At 48.2% G+C, this 17,334-nt stretch overlaps 6 protein-coding genes across 6 annotated transcripts; 3 read left to right on the top strand and 3 right to left on the bottom strand.

The window, feature by feature from the left end:
• Positions 1 to 215: 215 nt before the first annotated feature.
• Positions 216 to 2,168, bottom strand: ASPWEDRAFT_170883 (uncharacterized protein; the record flags this gene model as incomplete). The annotated part of the gene is made up of 1 exon (XM_040830692.1): positions 216 to 2,168. One exon carries the CDS (start codon positions 2,166 to 2,168, stop codon positions 216 to 218), a length of 1,953 nt encoding a protein of 650 aa, XP_040691076.1.
• Positions 2,169 to 3,673: 1,505 nt separating this feature from the next.
• On the top strand, positions 3,674 to 5,272 carry ASPWEDRAFT_26792 (Protein kinase domain-containing protein; the record flags this gene model as incomplete). Its single annotated transcript, XM_040832899.1, has 4 exons — positions 3,674 to 4,040; positions 4,093 to 4,625; positions 4,697 to 4,982; positions 5,013 to 5,272. 4 exons carry the CDS (start codon positions 3,674 to 3,676, stop codon positions 5,270 to 5,272), a joined length of 1,446 nt encoding a protein of 481 aa, XP_040691075.1.
• Positions 5,273 to 5,430: 158 nt separating this feature from the next.
• ASPWEDRAFT_452073 (ESCRT-III subunit protein DID4) lies at positions 5,431 to 6,729 on the bottom strand. The gene is made up of 5 exons (XM_040836467.1): positions 6,547 to 6,729; positions 6,268 to 6,482; positions 6,150 to 6,210; positions 5,826 to 6,086; positions 5,431 to 5,765 (listed from the first exon to the last, which is right to left on the bottom strand). Exons 1-5 carry the CDS (start codon positions 6,550 to 6,552, stop codon positions 5,637 to 5,639), a joined length of 672 nt encoding a protein of 223 aa, XP_040691074.1. The 5' UTR covers positions 6,553 to 6,729; the 3' UTR covers positions 5,431 to 5,636.
• Positions 6,730 to 6,806: 77 nt separating this feature from the next.
• ASPWEDRAFT_58937 (mitofusin) lies at positions 6,807 to 10,277 on the top strand. Its single transcript, XM_040838421.1, has 4 exons — positions 6,807 to 7,238; positions 7,311 to 7,359; positions 7,420 to 9,512; positions 9,575 to 10,277. The coding sequence occupies exons 1-4, from the start codon at positions 6,908 to 6,910 to the stop codon at positions 9,940 to 9,942; spliced, it is 2,841 nt and encodes a 946-aa protein (XP_040691073.1). The 5' UTR covers positions 6,807 to 6,907; the 3' UTR covers positions 9,943 to 10,277.
• A 290-nt stretch (positions 10,278 to 10,567) lies between these two features.
• Positions 10,568 to 13,596, bottom strand: ASPWEDRAFT_131595 (BRCT domain protein). Its single transcript, XM_040829280.1, has 7 exons — positions 13,533 to 13,596; positions 13,412 to 13,473; positions 13,052 to 13,328; positions 12,374 to 12,996; positions 12,041 to 12,317; positions 11,913 to 11,993; positions 10,568 to 11,864 (listed from the first exon to the last, which is right to left on the bottom strand). The coding sequence occupies exons 1-7, from the start codon at positions 13,552 to 13,554 to the stop codon at positions 10,759 to 10,761; spliced, it is 2,448 nt and encodes an 815-aa protein (XP_040691072.1). The 5' UTR covers positions 13,555 to 13,596; the 3' UTR covers positions 10,568 to 10,758.
• Positions 13,597 to 14,456: 860 nt separating this feature from the next.
• ASPWEDRAFT_107811 (uncharacterized protein) lies at positions 14,457 to 16,640 on the top strand (the record flags this gene model as incomplete). The annotated part of the gene is made up of 3 exons (XM_040827918.1): positions 14,457 to 15,278; positions 15,330 to 15,748; positions 15,809 to 16,640. 3 exons carry the CDS (start codon positions 14,457 to 14,459, stop codon positions 16,638 to 16,640), a joined length of 2,073 nt encoding a protein of 690 aa, XP_040691071.1.
• Between the last annotated feature and the right edge of the window lie 694 nt (positions 16,641 to 17,334).

Here is a 17,334-nt window from a genome sequence, read left to right as displayed (position 1 = left end):
GAGTCTACTGGTTGCAACGGACTGATGCACTGATGCAGCTAATATGACGATAGACATTGACATGACATAGTAGAAGTAGATGTACATAGGAAAAAAAAAATCATAAATATCTTCATGTGAAATACATAGGAAAATTGCGGCATCATTCATCCAAACACCTTGAGCACCATCCTGGTATCCTGCTTTTGGCGGCAAACAATTAATAAGAAAAAAACTTAATAAAACCCATCTCTCATACCGTGGGTATGGCGATGAGAACAGAAATAAGAAGGGTCGCGCAAAGTCATGAATCGGTCCAAGTAACGTGCTTCTTCGAGTTTATCGTCAAGCATCCGGGCACGATAATCGATCAATTTCTCTCGGCGCTCGAGTCGTGCTTCCCGATCATCGAGAATTCGGGTTCGAATGTCATTCCGGGTTCGTCCCCGGAGCCTGTCATCCAGTTGCACCGCTGGGTCTACGAGAGTGGGACTGACGGACTCCTGGATAACCTTGGGACGACCTCGGGTTCCCTGCACAGCGAAGTCCCGAGGTTGATCGTTCAACAACTGTTCGCTGGTATCCTTGCTGGTCTCCGGAACTACATCAGCGTAACCAGTTTGGTAGCGGCTTTGGGCTGGCTTGACCACAAGAGCATTTTTCTTGTTGGGCTGCTTTCGAGAGTGAGAACGGTAGGCCGACTCTAAATCCTCATCGTCTTGTTTGGGGGAAGAGTCCCGGCGATACAGACTTCCACGCCATGGCTGAGACTTTTCTGCGACCTCTTCCGACTCCTCTGTCGCGATACTCTCATCATCAGAATCAGAGAGTTCTGAATCGTCATCTACTGGGTTATCCTTAAGAGGCAATCCTGGCTGGGATTCAGCGCGACGCTCAACAGGGCGCTCCACGGGACGTTCAATGGAGCGCTCGATAGGACGCTCGATGGGACGTTCAACGGGGCGCTCCACGGGGCGCTCAATAGGGCGTTCAATCGGACGTTCGACGTGACGGTCAACGGGTCGCTCCGGAGAGCGCTCAGCAGGCGCGGACACCTTCACTGGGTTAGGAGTGCGCTCCTGATGAACAGTCGCATTGGCAAAGTCCGGCTTTGGGAACCCGTTTTTGGCATGCGCAGCGTAAGGGGCGTGGCCATGGTCAGGTCTCCGTCCTGGGTGAAACGCTATACCGGGGCCTAGCGGAGCAGGCCGGGGGCCGCTTTGAATCGGCGCTCCCATTGGGCCGTTACCAAAATCAGCTCTAGGGACTCCAAACAAGCCCGGCTGTTGGTGCACATCGACTGGGGGCATTTGGAGCCATGGACCTTGGGGTGGAAGGTGCCTTCTGTCCATCATAGGACCCTGAGTAGGCGGGGGAGGGGGAGGGTTTTGATGGAACTGGGAGGGATGTGGCCGCTGGACGGGATTCATCATTGCAGGCGCATATTGGACTTCCGGCTTAGCCCACTGGACAGTGTGGTGAGTATTATGGTTGACCGGCGTGGGCTCTTCCTCGTTCAGTGGCGTTTTGGTCTCTTCAATGACTCTCTCCTCTGGCTTAAAGTGCTCGGGGTGGACAGCTCCATTCGTGGGCGCCTTGGGAATGGACGGGGCCGCTGGGACTCTCATAATAATCACCTCCACAGCGACGGTCTCGTAATCACCACGGCGAGAGTTTTTGCCCTTGAATGGCCTTTCCTCTTCTTTCGCATAGACACAGCTCCAATCAAAGCGAGGATCGTTTCGTCGATGATCCTCAAGCAAGCGCTCCACATGGGCCCGCTTGACCTTTGATAGAACGCTATACTGCTGGTCGGACGGGGTCTTGCTGGCTCGCTTCTGGACCATTTTGAGCAGTTCGGTCTGGCTCATATGCAGGGGGGAGCGTTCAGCACGACCCCACGTGGGTTTCTGTCCGGGAGTGGCGCTTGACTTGGAGAAGATGTATCCCAGATACAAGGGAGTACGTGGGATAGACTCGACAGCCGGAGAGGATTTCGCATTTTGCTTGTTTCTTTGAGCGACTCTCTCTCCGTCGACATTAAGCCGGTTCATATGCTGGGCCAAGTGCACAGGGTCTATAAGACTCGGAGTACTGTTGTGGATAGCACGAGAACCCTCGCTAGGATGACCTGGGTGGGAATGAACCGCAGAAACCGGATGAACGACATTGTGGTCAATGACCGCCATGGCTGACAGAAAAAGACTTCTTTGTCCAGCAGGTCAGCAGGGTAGACGAAATCAGGATCTAGAGTTAATATAGGGCCAGAGACGTCTGAAGAGCAGCGGGGGTGTGGGAATCAGACTCTGCACAAACTGCAAACGGAGAAAGGAGGCAAGAAATTTCGGAACAAAGTGGACAGAGGTGGGGGCAAAGCGTAGAAATACTCCTCGATCGACATGGATAGTATCAGGGGTAGTCATTTATTTGGCGTAATCATGCTGCGCAGTAGTCGACGATGATGTTTCAAGACCCGACTACCCCTGCTGGTCTGCCTTGTCCTCGGGCTGGGTGATATTTCATACCCGGGCAACAGCGAGAACGAGGGAGGCCTTGCAATCATTGCAACGATATTGGCTGAAAAAATAGCACCGTGGGCAGGGGTGGAAGCGTGGGAGGAGGCATCTCGCCCCGGTGTGGATGCGGAGATGTGATGAGACGCTCTCTTAGTCAGGACAGTGGTCGCAGACCAGCTGAAAAGATGCACAAGAAAAGAAAAAAGAGATTCAAAAAAAGCATGCATCCACCTGTAGATATTGATCTTGAAGAAAATTCTGCAGTGTCAGCGGCAATGCAGTGGCTATGTTATGCACGACGACGAGCTGAATGTGATGGTGGCCCATTTCGGTGCCCAGTCACCGCGAATTGCTGCCTATCCATGCTGATCGTCTCGACCAATTTCTCCGATGCTGGAGAGCCCCCTGTTATACAAGAAGAAGGGAAAAAAAAGAACTGGTGATTTCTATTTGATGCAGCCAAGCCTTGTATAGAAGAAGAAAAGGTGTGTTGCCTAGAGGTATCACAGCCTACTGATATATATACAGATGAGTCATTTATAGCATACAACAATATTGGATGTTATATTCTAATAGTAGATATCTGACATACAGATGATTATTACTCGAACCAGCTTGATGTCGATCTGGACGACATCCAGCTGCTGCAAGTCGCTGGGTGCCTGCATACAGACTAAGATGCATCTATTGTGGTTCCCTGTTGTCCATACAAAGATTATAGGCCGTGGATGAAAGGCTGCATATTTATAAACCTACGTGCAATCCAGTCTCTACTATTTTGGGAATAATTGTTTGATTGGCTTCTTTGTATCATTGAAGGAATGGATTTATTTTATTATTTTCATATACACAATTTGCAAAAAGATCTTTATGCTTTGTCGGTTTCATCTTAACAAACATCAGTATGCTCTTTCTCTGCAACAAAGACTTGTCGTTATTGTTCTTTCACTCTTAAGGTGGTTCATTGTTCGTCCTGTTTGACATTGCTTTGTTGCTTTTCTGTTCTGTCGTTCTGGTTTTCTCTGCTTTCCCCCCTCCCAACGCAAAATCATCAACACTATCAAAGAAGCCATGGATATTTAACTCACGGCAATCTCCATCATACTCAGGTAAGTCATCTTATCCAGATACTCATACCTATCCAATCTACTTTTATCACAATTTATCCACCATCCACCATGGTTGATTATTATCGACTCTGGCCCGAATGGGACCGCTCTTTCGCCTTCCTCTCCCATGATTTTTTAGATCCGAACCACCCTAAATCGCAGGAATATCCATACCTTCATTATGCCCTCAAAACCCATTTGGATAGGGCCATGGCTGCGAGAAACCACGAAGAAGTCTCCAGATGCTCACACGAATTCTATAAAGCACGAACGAATGCATATAGAACTGACACCGAGGATTACCAGACAACGTATGACCCTAATCCCCAGATCACTTACAGGAAGAACGAACGGACTGTAATACAAACTCGCTACGTGAAAATGTGTTCATACGTCAAGAATAATATGGAGATTATTGGACTTTTGGGCGGCGGAAGTAGGTTCTCTCCCCTCCATTCCCTTTTCGTTCCAGTGGCTGATGAATATAGGTTACGGTACGGTGTTTCTTGCCTGTATTCCAAGTCCTCAGGCCGATGAAGATGAAAACAATCATGACGAGGATCAGTACTTTGCAATCAAAATCGAGGAGGTCTGCAATCTGCGTCAACACCACGACTACAATATGATGGTGGAAATGGCGTATATGAGTCCGGAAATGGGAGCATTGACAGACCAAGGGGAAGTTCGTTATATACCAAAAGAAGCACAGGTTATGCTATTTCTGACCGGCAGTGACAGGTTCCCAGCACTTCACTCCGTCTACTCAGATCGACACTTTCACGCAACCATCATGGAGGCTGGAATTGACCATGCGATAGCTGGGGTTAACGAAGACTATGATAGAAAAATCCCTGTTTTTACGGGGAGTTATCTCATACACCAGAAGATCCCAATCCTCAACGAGATCGAAGCCTGCAAGGTCTCTTCTCAGATGCTGGAGGGCATTCGTGAACTTCGAAATTTGAACCTTTGTCACTGTGATCTTTCCCGAAGTAATTATATCATTGACGAGGAGCTAAATGTGAGTGCCGGTTGTCCCTTCCCATCCCTGTGCCTTGCCCTAAAATAACAACTAATCTTTTGGCGCTGCAGGTTCGACTCATTGATTTAGGAATGCTCGACTTTGGCCTCAAGGATGATCATTACCAACGAAAGAAATTTGCCTTCGTTAGCTGGCATGAATACCAGATGATGCCAGAGCTGGCCGCCCAGTTCATGAAAATGGATTGGCGACGCAGGCAACGCACAGATACGCTAAGGCCCATACTCCCTCATGACACCCGGGTGGTCGAGCTATGGAAATTCGCCGCCACGACCTACGAGATATTACACGGATTCGCACCCTGGGAAGACCCCGTATGGGATCCTGCGATTGGAGGTGTGAGTGATTTCTTATATGGTGGTATAGGTGACGAACGTTTGATAGCTGTGGGCAAACGACGGAGCAGGATGATCACTGAGGAAATGCCGGTTGATGAGAATCTGTCTCAAGATTGCGTGGATGCATTGCGCATTATGCTTGCCAGAGAGACACAGCAAAGGCCGAAAATCGATGATGTGACCTCGCTGACCTGGTTTGGCCAATGGGCGAATCATAACGAGGTGCTCAGACGTCCACATGTGGATAGATATCAAAGTCAAATTGATAACCTCATGTATACTAACTAATGCCTTCTACGTGAGGGATGAAGACAATATCAAGGAACAAAGCTCCGCATGCAAAAAATGTTCTACGGGTTGGCGTTCCAGTCTTTGGGATCTCTGGCTCTTTTTTTTGACGTTTTTCGTTTGAATAGAAACGAAGCAAGAGTTTTGTTAATCCAAGTCTAGTCAGAATGCAAATTATCTTGGTTTGGTGGAACATGTAAGTATCAATCTGAAAGAATGCTAATCGAAATTGCAGCAATTTGTGCCATGATCAAATATATTTGTGATTCGTGAATCATTCCCAATTAACTCCCGGCACCGTAACTCAATGGAATCAAAGCAAAGGAATGGAAATGGGAGGATAAGATATCAAGTCTCGTAGAAATCATCGTCGAAGACTGTCAAGCCTTGCTTGCAGATCATCGTCACCCGAGTTTCCACCGGCACCAACGGGCTGAGCAACTCTTGTCTCTGGAGCCGTAGCGCTCTGTATATCTGAAGGGGCTTCTCCCAGCTGTTGTTCAAGCATGTCAGTCAATCCAAGTCCAATAGTACATAGAGGGGGGGCACGAACCGCCTGGCCAAGATCAACACCGATTTCATCCAAGACCTCCTTGACAATATCTTCGCCTTCTTCCTCCTCGCCCTCCATTCCGGTGGCCTCGTCAATCGCATCGTCCATCATTTCTTGTCGTTGATCCATAACGTCATTTTCTCGTTCAAACTCCATTGCGATTCGTTGCAACGCTGGGAGGTTCATTTGCCGGTTCATGCTACCCAGTAGCATTGTTGCCCCCTTCATGGACTGCATCATCTGCTCATTGCTTCGGACGGTCTATATATGGCCTTTGTGAGTTGACTGACACACCCGCAAGATTGAACAAAGGGGTTTGCGTACCTGAATGCGGAGGGAGATCGCCTGTAATTGCGTTCGCATTTGATAGAACTTTTGAACGTATCTATCCACCAAATAATTAACCACGCGAGATCACGATCCCCCGGTCCATAAGACTTACCTCCTTGTCCTGACCAGGTCTTTTGCTTGGATTTTGCAGGCCCCAACCTGGCCATTCTTGGCGCTCTTCTTGATGTCTTGTATCAACTTCTTCTCCTGGTTCTCCAACTTGGTGCGCTCTCGGTCTAATTCACGCTGCGTCCTATCGAGGGCTCTCTGGTGTTTACGGAGACGCTCCGCAGGCGTCATGCGCTTTCCAAATGCCCACTCGACGATCTGAAAGAGCACTCTGTAAGCGGGGGAGCCTGGATGGGCGGGGAGATACGATGCTCAAACTTACATTCATGTTGTCTGCGGTGAAAGAAGAAAGGACCAATGTCTGATGAAACGATGGGCTAGTCAAATGTGTCTGGAGAAGCTTCCCAAGACTTCCAATATCAAGTCGATCGAGATGCCCTTTGTTTGAAGCTGTGCTGTGACATCAAATCCCGGGCGGTAACAAGTACCAGCGATACGGCGGGATTACTTTACTTTACTTACCGCGGCCGAGTCACATGTGGCGACCAACCCCTTTTAGGGATAACGCCTGTTATCCATGAAATTTCCCCGTTTCTGATCTGAACCGAAAAACAACGCCTCCCCGTTTCTTGCATGGAGAAAGTCCGATTTCCAAGACCGATGCACAACACGTTCTCGTCGTTATGAGTCAGGAGTATTTCCCCGGCGATCGCGCCTCTTCCGCCGGAGAGGGTTCGTCTTCGTCCAGGCATAGATTTGCTGGAGAGGAAGAAATCGCGGAGAACCCTTTCTTTCCGAGACCCCCACCTAGTTATATGACCGTTGGCAATGGATCGACTTCCGAAAGCGCGACGGCCTTGATGGATTCTTTGAACAATAATGACTCGGGATATGGAGGAAGCATTGCGAGTGGTAGTGCGATGGATGGTGATCTTGGGTGGCGCGCGGGTTTGATGGAGGACAGACCGACTCCGATTCATACGCCTACACATCCGGGACAGTGGAATCCAGCTGGTTTGTGTCACTTGATGGATCGCATGCGATCTTTGAAGATTCATCCCTGGATTTACTAACGATTTTGTACAGCTGAACACGAAAGACAGGTTGTCGCAAGCCATGTTCATCAGTTGCTCTAGTATGTTTTATCGATTAGATCACGGCTCAGTCCGGAATGGAATACTAAGAGTCTGTACAGTAACTCGAATCGCACCAAACTTGGTCGTGCGATCACACGAACTATCGATACACTGAGAGAACTCCAGGACATGAACCGTCAATGGCCCGCCCATTATCCGTCCGTACAGAACGCCCCCGGTACCCCCCCACCAAACCCACCGTTGCGTCAAAGCCAGTCGTACTTTGGAGATGCCAATGATGGATCCGAGCCTTTTCCACGACCCGGACAGATGAGACGTGCGGCTACAATGCCCGACGATTTGGCAGAATCAAGTGCCGCTGCTGAACGTCGACCCCCGCCCGAGCCGAGATTGATGAGCCCGCAAATCGCCCAGGAATTTTCGATATTGAAGTTGGACCTGAAACTGGGTGCGTTGTCCCAGGCTGAATTGGTGCATTCTTTGGAAAAGTCCTCGATTGCGTCACTCTTGGAGGGCAAAATTAGTCAGAGTGTGAAGCATCTTCTTTCGCTGCGTGACAGAATCGAGGATACGTCAAGCAAGGTCCTGATCACTGGTGATTTGAACGCGGGCAAGTCTACATTCTGCAATGCCCTGCTGCGCCGGAAGGTCTTGCCCGAGGATCAACAGCCCTGCACCAGTATATTCTGTGAGGTTCTCGACGCGCGGGAGAATGCTGGTCTCGAGGAGGTGCACGCAGTCCACAAGGATCAGGTGTATAACCGCAACGATGAAAGTTCATACGATGTGTATCCCTTGAGTGAGCTCGAAGAGATTGTGATCGACAACTCCAAGTACATGCAGTGCAAAGTCTACGTGAAGGATGTACGAACCATTGATGAATCGCTACTCAATAATGGTGTCGTGGATATTGCCTTGATTGATGCCCCTGGTTTGAACTCGGATTCGTTGAAAACCACGGCCGTCTTTGCCCGACAGGAGGAGATTGACGTGGTTGTTTTCGTGGTCTCTGCTGCTAACCACTTCACTCTTTCTGCAAAAGAGTTCATTCTGAACGCCGCTCACGAAAAAGCTTATATGTTTATGGTTGTCAATGGATTCGATCAAATCCGTGACAAGCAGCGTTGCGAACGAATGATCTTGGACCAGATCAACAAACTGAGTCCCCGAACATACAAAGAAGCTGCGGAACTGGTTCACTTTGTGTCAAGCAATGCCATTCCAGTGGCACCCCCCGTGCCCGTCGTACAATCTGGCTCTGGGGGTGGCGGCGGTGGGGGCTCTGATCCTCATGGTGATGGTCCTGACGGTGATGGTCCTGACGGTGATGATGATGACAATGGAAATGGCAAGGGCAAAGGAAAAGGAAAAGGAAAGGAGAAGGAAAAGATTCAAGATTTCGAGAACTTGGAGAGTTCTTTGCGGCGGTTCGTTCTCGAGAAGCGTGCTCGCTCGAAGCTTGCACCTGCTAGGACATATCTCCTCAACCTGCTTGCGGACTTGAACTCGTTGGCTTCTGTCAACCGCGATGTCGCCCAGGCTGAACTCAAGCGCGTTACCGACGAATTGGCAGAGATTGAACCTGCCTATGAGAACGGCAAGAGAAAGAGAGTAGAACTCGCGGACGAGGTTGAGAAATGCATTGATGATTCATGCGATGATGTTTACAACAACACACGATCTACTCTGTCGGACACGATAACTCGTGTCTCCGATGCCGATTTGGGTGTCGCGTACCCTGGAATCTTTTCCGCATTCCAGTACGCAGAAGACTTGAAGCTGGCAATGTTGGATCAAATCTCCGCATCGGTCACAAGCTGCGAAGACTATGCTCGCGGCAAGACTGTCCAAGGTGTTGGATTCATCCAGAATATCGGTCTTTTGCATGTAGGAGAAGACAAGTTCGCTCCTTTGAACTTCAAGGCCGACATGATGTTCCGCCGCAGTCGCCGTCACACTTTTGCTAGACAGGTCGACACGGAAGTGGAAATTTGGGATTTCTTCGACATCGCAGGCCTATGGGAACGACAGGAGAAGATGGCCGGAACAGGAATGGCCATGACCGCCGTTACTATTCTCGGAGGTAGAGTCTTTGGTGGTAGCAGCTGGGTCGACAGCATGTTCACTGCTGCTAAATTCCTGGGGCCAAACAATTTGCGACGTCTATTCCTTCCTGGTGTTTTCGTTGCCGGTAAGCTCTTGCTTCTCTTCTGTTTATCACTTCTGGAACCTTTGCTAATTCTAATTCAACAGCTGCCCTGACTACTGCATACGTGCTTTCTTCGATCCCCACAACTCTTCCTCCTCGCATCTCCCGCAAGCTTGCTGCCACTTTGGATGAAATGGACTATGTTCACTCCAATGCTAATCGAATCTCGGCCGAGGTTCGCCGCATTCTGCGCATCCCCGCCGGCAACCTGCAGACTAGCCTTGCCCAGGATGTCGAAGACCTCGCTAAACGCAAGCACGAGGTCAGCAAGACCAAGAGCGAGAGCGATACTGCGACCAAGTACTTCTCCAACCTCTTCCGGGAGAGCGGCGAAAACAGAAGAACCGTGGAAGGCATAGATCTCGATGCCCCATTGCCAGCTGGCATGGCAGCGCCCGAATCCTGGGCTTGAAAGTTTCCTGTATAAACATCATGATTCTGTACGAATTATTTTCTTCCTCATTTTCATTTTGAACCTCTTCTCTGTTTTATGGTGGATTCATAATGTGTCTGTTGTTTTTGCAAAATATCCCGAACCCTGTATCACCATTTTCTACGTTCGCTCTGCCCCTGCCTGTTGGCTTTTCTTCATAACAGATTTATAATCCGCATTGATGTCCCTTGCATGACTCTGAAAAAGATGGGACATCCGTGTACCCAATTTCCATAGATTATTACCCCATACCTATCAAGCGGCGTACGTTGGAGTCACTGAAGATACTTTGAAATAACATGATTTTCATTCTGAATTTACATCAAGTAATAAACCGTATAGCTTTGGATTGCTCCGAAGAAGACCAACGTAGCTTTTTTTTTTTTTTTTTTTTTTTTTTTGGCCTGGCATTCGTTTCCTCCATGCGTCAACTGGTCAGGTCAATAGTATCAGTAGAGGAGTTACTTAACAAGGGTCTTGATATACAAGCTAGCAACTTTTTGTCCCATCGGGATGGGTAGGTTGAATGTCTCAGTTGATAGCCTTATTTTGGCACCGCTACCACATTACTGGTTTTATCGAATTAGGATAGAATCTTTCTATACGGGGCATACAAAAGCATACATTTCCAAATCGTACTGATCTATCGATCTATATTCAATTGCTTTCCCGAAAAAAAATAAAAGACAGGCCACAGAACCATAACTCCTGGCAAGTAGTATACCATGCTAAAAGTCAATGACGCCATCCTCCATGCCATGCATTGGACGAAAGAGACAGAAAACAAAATAGACATTAAAATTGCGATTCAAGATCTTCGGCAGGTTTGGCTGCCTTCCTGGTCCTGCGACCAGTTCCCCAGCCTACGTCTTCCAGCTCCTTGACTTCGCCAACAACCAACTTTTGATCGGCAGATGGCTTCTTGTTGACGAGCTTGCCAGCGTGACTCAAGAACTCTTCTCTCATTGCAACAGCGTCTGGATCCTCATAGTTCAGTTGCGTCATAGCGGGTTCCTGGCTATCTGGGTATTCGTCGACACGGCCAAGGGAAGCATCTTCATCAAATTCGACCCTTCCACCGTTTATGAGGGAGGTGAAACTCGGCCCTCCTCTGCTGTTGGACCGCGTCCCTGTGTCACTTTCCACGGCACTGCCACATCCGTCTTCGTTCAATGTGTCTATGGAGCTGGCACGGGAAAATCCCATGTGCTCATTCGGGTGCGACGGAGCTCTTCCAAGAAGCGGTTTCCGTTTCCTGGATCGCACGCCATCATTCAATTCTCCCAGATCACTTCCTTGTCGTGTGTTGGCTGTTCGTGCATTCTTTAGGATGCCGCTTACGGCAAGGTCGATGGCAGACGGCGCAGCGGAAGAAGTCGAGTGGGTTGACTCTGATCGTTTTATTGAGGACCCTGCAGTATTCTGATCTTGGTCCTTGGAAGGTGATGGCGATGCAGATTGATATAAAGCCGGTCTTTTTTGTGGAATCTCGGACTTTTTCTTCAATTGCTCATCGTTTTCAGTAGGCTTAGAGAGCTTTTTAGCGTGCCCGGTCTTTTGTATGTTTGGTATATTCTCTTTCATCTCCGCGGGGCCATTATTGGTATTAGGCTGCGTGTCTTTATTGGTCTTGTCACTGTTATCGGGCCTGCGTTCCTTTTCGGTGCGAGAGCCAGCTCGCAGCTCCAGGCCCTTGTCTTTCTGTGACAGCTGTTTTCGAATGATATATGGCTCAAATGATTTCTTCTCCCCGGTTTGGATCGACACCCAAAGCCAGTCAGCAGATACTGCTGGGATGCCCCATTCGGATGTATGCCTTAGTTTATCGTGATTCACAGAACGTGGGTCATTGCAAAGTAGGACGGATGCACTTGGGGTCAAATATTCATTATATGAAGCACCTGAAAATTAGTCGAGGAAACATAGAGCTTTATCGATTAGGAACCCACCGATCAACCCAACAAGCTTGGATAGATGTAGAAGATCGATCCTGGAAAATCCAGTAGAGCAGATTTTCATTCCGTGGAATTCTAAGATCGTTAGAATCATATTCCAACTCGATGAATTGAGCACCAACCTGGCATAGGGAATTTAGGGACCGGTGTACATGCAACATGGGCCTCCGGAGGTACCAGGGTCTTTGCATCCAGACACCTTTCGAGCCACATATCTGTCACTACTTCGCATTCAAATGCCATATCCTCGGTGGATGGAATCTCGGATTTGGGAGTTTTGTAAGAAACGATGATATAGAGACTATGGCCTCTTTTCGGGATGTCTGGGCGAGAAAACTCGCTCAGAGACTCAACCAACTGGGCCCCATTGAATGAGAGATGTTGGCGCAATACACTTGTCTAAGAAGGGACGTAAGCTGACAAGAAACGATAAAGCAATATTTGGTTATACAGACCTGCCTTGAAGAGAATCCAGAGACGAAGAAATAGCAATCTTGTAAGAAGCCATCCTGACGGTTGCTTGCTATTTCGGGAGTCTGCTGATGAGATCCCTGGGCATCTGGAAAAGTCGTCTCACTAGCAAACGACTTGGCTTCCTGAATTACGGATGCACTCCGCGAAGGCACAGGCCCATTGCTTTTCGGCTGACTGTCTCTAGATCCTTTCAGGTCGGTGTTTTCGAATCCGGTGCCCACAATGTCACCCCATATCCCCTCGTTCTGATCACCCAGCTTGGCGCTTGCGATTCGGCGTAATTTCCTGGGTCGCGGGTTTGACGAACTGTCATTCAAGGGTACTTTTTCCTTTGCTGCTGGTAATGATCGATTCCATGCTCCAGCACCTTGTTTTTCTTGTGGGAGAAGGGGGTGATAAAGGGTCTCCTCAAGGACCATCCCACGCTCTATGCTGTCGCTGAACCACTTGACCGTAACGACCTTGATATTCCACTGGGTTGCGAACTTGTATTTTTGGCCCTCTGTGTTCAGTGCAACAAGATGTGTTACACCTTTTGTAAGATCCTTTTTGAATTCGGCTCCATTTGCAGCGGCTGTATTCTGAACGTAGTTTCGAAAAGCCACTATCGAGATTTTGTTAGTGCCCTAATCTTGAAAAGACCAGCTGTCTCGACTCACTGTCTTCAAACCCCGTTATACAAATAGATAGTCCCGCAAACGTCGGTAATCGGTGATGCTCCTCGAGTGCTCGAATGTCCGTATCCTCTCCCTGCATCCATGACTGCCGTACAGCTTCAATCCATTCCGGCTTGAGGACAGTCACATCGCTGCGTTCTCGTGCCACAAACTTGTATTTTGGGGTATTTATTTCGCCGACGATCAAATGGGTAACATCCGAGGTAAGGTCAAATTTGTGAATTGCTCCCATCTGACTTGCCACAGTAGCCAAATCAGTCTATGTATAACAATTGATCGTCAGCGATTATCACAGTTATCTCGCATGAAGGTGTGAAGCAAAGCGAATCTCGATTTACGTACTCGTTGTTCCGGCAGGATAGAGGTGAAGCAGAGGACCACCCCCGCAAGTGGAAGCTCTTTGTCTGGATTGGCGTCAGAAACCTCCAACCTCCTGCTGAGGGATAAAAATCAATTTACTCACTCGAAGTACCCTTCTCTGCCATGCTTCATGGTTGCCAGAGCTAACTCCAACAGATCAATGCAGTCTGAAGATTGCTTTAGATCTCCAAGCGCCGCATTGGTTCCCGCGCGTCGAGATGATATAAGTCACGTGATTGAAAATGGATTACAACGGCAAGGAGCATTATGTTTGGAAACCGTATCAATTTCAGGTGAATCCCTACCAGCAATATATACTAGATTTGAATTGGTGAGACTTGATTATCTTAGGCCTGCCACAAAACAAATAGACGCTATTGAACTGTCGGTTGCGTCATTGATAGCCATCTGTACCCCTGTACATGCAGGTATATTTCTTCGCCGATGACTTGTCCGTGTTATGCAGAGCAGACCAGCCAATAATTCTTTGAAGTCAGCATGGTAGATGGTATACAATCCATGTTCTTGTTCATCTCAACAAGTCGTCTACTTCCTGTATTTACATCCGTCTCTCCAATTTCTCGTTATCAGCTTATCGCACTTTTTTTGGGGGGACAAAATGCTTATCGGAATCACGTGTGATATGCGGCGCGTGTCAACGCGCTTGACGGCGCGAAATTTCCCCAGTCGATTGAGTATCTATGGGCTTTGGCGTCGATCTTTTTTCTAACTAGCCATCAACCTCGATCCCATCTCTTTTATGTACATTGTCAGAACTAGATCGAGGGTGCTGGCTTCCGTATACCGATTTCCTCCACATGGTCCAACATTAAAGCCCCAGTTTGCCTACGATTATTCCACGTCTCGGCCATCAGAAGCCGCCGGAGAACCCACGATGTTCAAAAAGGCCGTCAAGGACCATTCAGCAGGGTCTGCCAAACCTCTCCAGTCCAATTTGCTGCGCACCAATGGAGCCGCCCAGTCGAAACCTCCACCTCAATCAATCGGCGTCAAAAGGAAAATTGAGATGGCCAATGCTGGCGAGTCCACTTTGGGATCTCTACACAATGCTGTGTATTTCGATGAGAATGATTTCGATGATGACGACGATCTGGACCTAGACTTTGGAGAGCCAACCCCATACATTGAACCAAAGAAACCGGTGCCGTCAAGTATTCAACAACCCTCGCCAATTGAGTATCCGAATACAAACCAGTCGTCACCGCAGAAGGAATCGTTCACAAACGAGAATGACGTTAAATACCCAGAGCTACCTCCTATCCCTGACGATGATGCCCCCCCATCCAGCAGCATACAATATCCTTGGTCATCATCACCTCCGTCCCATTTTCAACCTCCAGCAACTGGCCGAACCCTTCCGTGGGTCAAGAACGAACCAGCAGAAGAACGCTACCAGAGAAGGCCTCCTATAACACCTGCACGCCCTAAGCCTACAGCACCATGGAATAAAACGACGAGCGCTATCAAAGAAGAACAAAAGGAACTACGGCGCCAAAAGAAAAGCCAAAAGGCAGATTCGGGTTCGAAGCAAAACCAGCCCCCTACAAAGATTGCTTCGATTTTCCTCAGTGACGAACAAAGGGCTGTCCTAGACGCGGTTGTCGACAAAGGGAAAAGCATATTCTTCACTGGTTCTGCAGGAACGGGTAAATCGGTTCTGATGAGAGAGATCATCAAAAAGCTCCGAGACAAATACCGCAAAGAACCAGATAGGGTAGCGGTCACAGCTTCTACGGGACTTGCTGCTTGTAATATTGAGGGTGTTACTCTCCACAGTTTTGCTGGTATTGGATTGGGTAAAGAGCCAGTGCCTGAACTTGTTAAGAAGGTCATATATCCCTACCTTTTATACGGTTGAACTTGAATTGACTCCTTACAGATTAAGAAAAACCAGAAAGCCCGAAACCGCTGGCTCCGTACTAAAGTGCTTGTTGTTGATGAGGTGTCTATGGTTGACGGAGATCTATTCGATAAACTTGAAGAAATTGCCCGGCGGATTAGAAATAATGGTCGCCCTTTCGGGGGTATACAACTCGTTGTTACTGGAGACTTTTTCCAACTGCCTCCAGTACCCGATGGGGGTAACCGAGAAGCAAAATTCGCGTTCTCAGCCGCTACGTGGAATACCTCTATCCAGCACACGATCCTCTTGACTCACGTTTTCCGTCAAAGAGACCCCGAGTTTGCCGACATGCTCAACGAGATGAGACTTGGAAAACTCACCCCCCGAACCATTGATGCGTTCAGAAAGCTTTCCAGGCCGCTTGACTTTCATGATTCGCTCGAGGCTACTGAATTGTAAGGCGCTCAAGCTTCCATGAAATTTGACAAAATCACCACCTACTAACTTTCTCCCAGGTTTCCCACCCGTCAAGAAGTGGAAAGTGCAAATGGTGCGCGGATGGGAAGGCTGTCTGGCGAAATGATGACGTTCAATGCTGTGGATTCTGGGACAATTCAGGAGCCGCAATATCGCGAGAAGCTGCTAGCTAATTGCATGGCTCCTCCTACTATTCATCTCAAAAAGGGAGCACAGGTCATGCTTATCAAAAATATGGAAGATACACTCGTGAACGGATCGATTGGACGAGTTGTTGCTTTCATGGACGAGTCCACATTTGACTATTACCGGGAGAATGAAAACGACTTTTCTGGGCAGGGGAACACCAGTGACGATGAGAATGCGATCCATGCACGTAAAAAACTCAAGGGTCTCGCTAATAAAGACGGAGCTGTTGGCGCGAGCAGAAAATGGCCCTTGGTGTGTTTCATGCAGCCCGATGGAACCGAGAGGCATCTTCTTTGCCAGCCCGAGACTTGGAAGATCGAGCTTCCGAACGGAGAAGTTCAAGCACAACGTCAACAGGTCCCTCTAATTCTTGCCTGGGCTTTGTCTATTCACAAGGCCCAAGGTCAAACCCTACAACGTGTGAAAGTTGATCTGGGCCGCGTTTTCGAGAAGGGGCAAGCCTACGTTGCTCTGAGTCGTGCGACTTCGCAAGCAGGACTTCAAGTCACTCGATTTGAAGCGCGTAAGGTAATGGTGCACCCCAAAGTCACCGAATTTTACTCCAAATTGGTCAGCATCAGCCAGGTTCTCAAATCGAAGAATCCCACCGCGTCATCTCGGTCTGCAAACGAATTTGATGACCTTGACGAGGAAGATTATCTGGAGCATATGTATGGCTGATAGATCTCGACACTGCTCTTCTCTCATTCATGGAATATTCTTATTCGTGTTTGACGTACTCTTACCACTCTGAATTCGCGTCCTGTATTATGATATGTTGCACTTTTTCTTTTTTCGATAAACAAATATTGATAATCAAGGCATATCTTTTTGTCTTGGTCGGCTTATGGGGGTTTAAAATCTACAGGAAAGGCGGTGTTGTGTTTTCGGTCTCAAGGGATTTGATATCATTTCCGGGTATAGTATACGGTGCATTTGATAGAGACAAATAAATTTGCAAATACAGACAATAACAAAGTGTGACATGCTGGAGTGAATGAGGAATTAGCAACCTCATATATTGGAATTGGTCTAACTTACATGTCTTCCATCTTTTTACGATGGCTTTGCTCTCTCAGAGAATGACAACTGTCCAACCCATTTCTAATGTCAAGAGATTCAATTGATTAGCATCTATATCGATATAAATATTCTATAGCTGAAGCTATTCAGACTCCATACAAACAAGTCCCTCGACACACCCCACTCAGCGCTTATCGATAAGATAGCACCCACGTGACTGAACTGGAGCTCCAGCCACGAAGCAGCGCTGACTATTCTACTTCCGGCACCACTTTTGCGACGCTGTGCGATTCTCGCTCTCGTTGTTGCCCTCCACCCATTGCTGGTCCAAAAGCCGGTCAGATGCTAGATT

This window comes from Aspergillus wentii (genome assembly GCF_001890725.1).
Source record: "Aspergillus wentii DTO 134E9 unplaced genomic scaffold ASPWEscaffold_3, whole genome shotgun sequence".
Taxonomy (NCBI): domain Eukaryota; kingdom Fungi; phylum Ascomycota; class Eurotiomycetes; order Eurotiales; family Aspergillaceae; genus Aspergillus; species Aspergillus wentii.
This window is presented reverse-complemented; position numbering and strand designations above follow the sequence as displayed.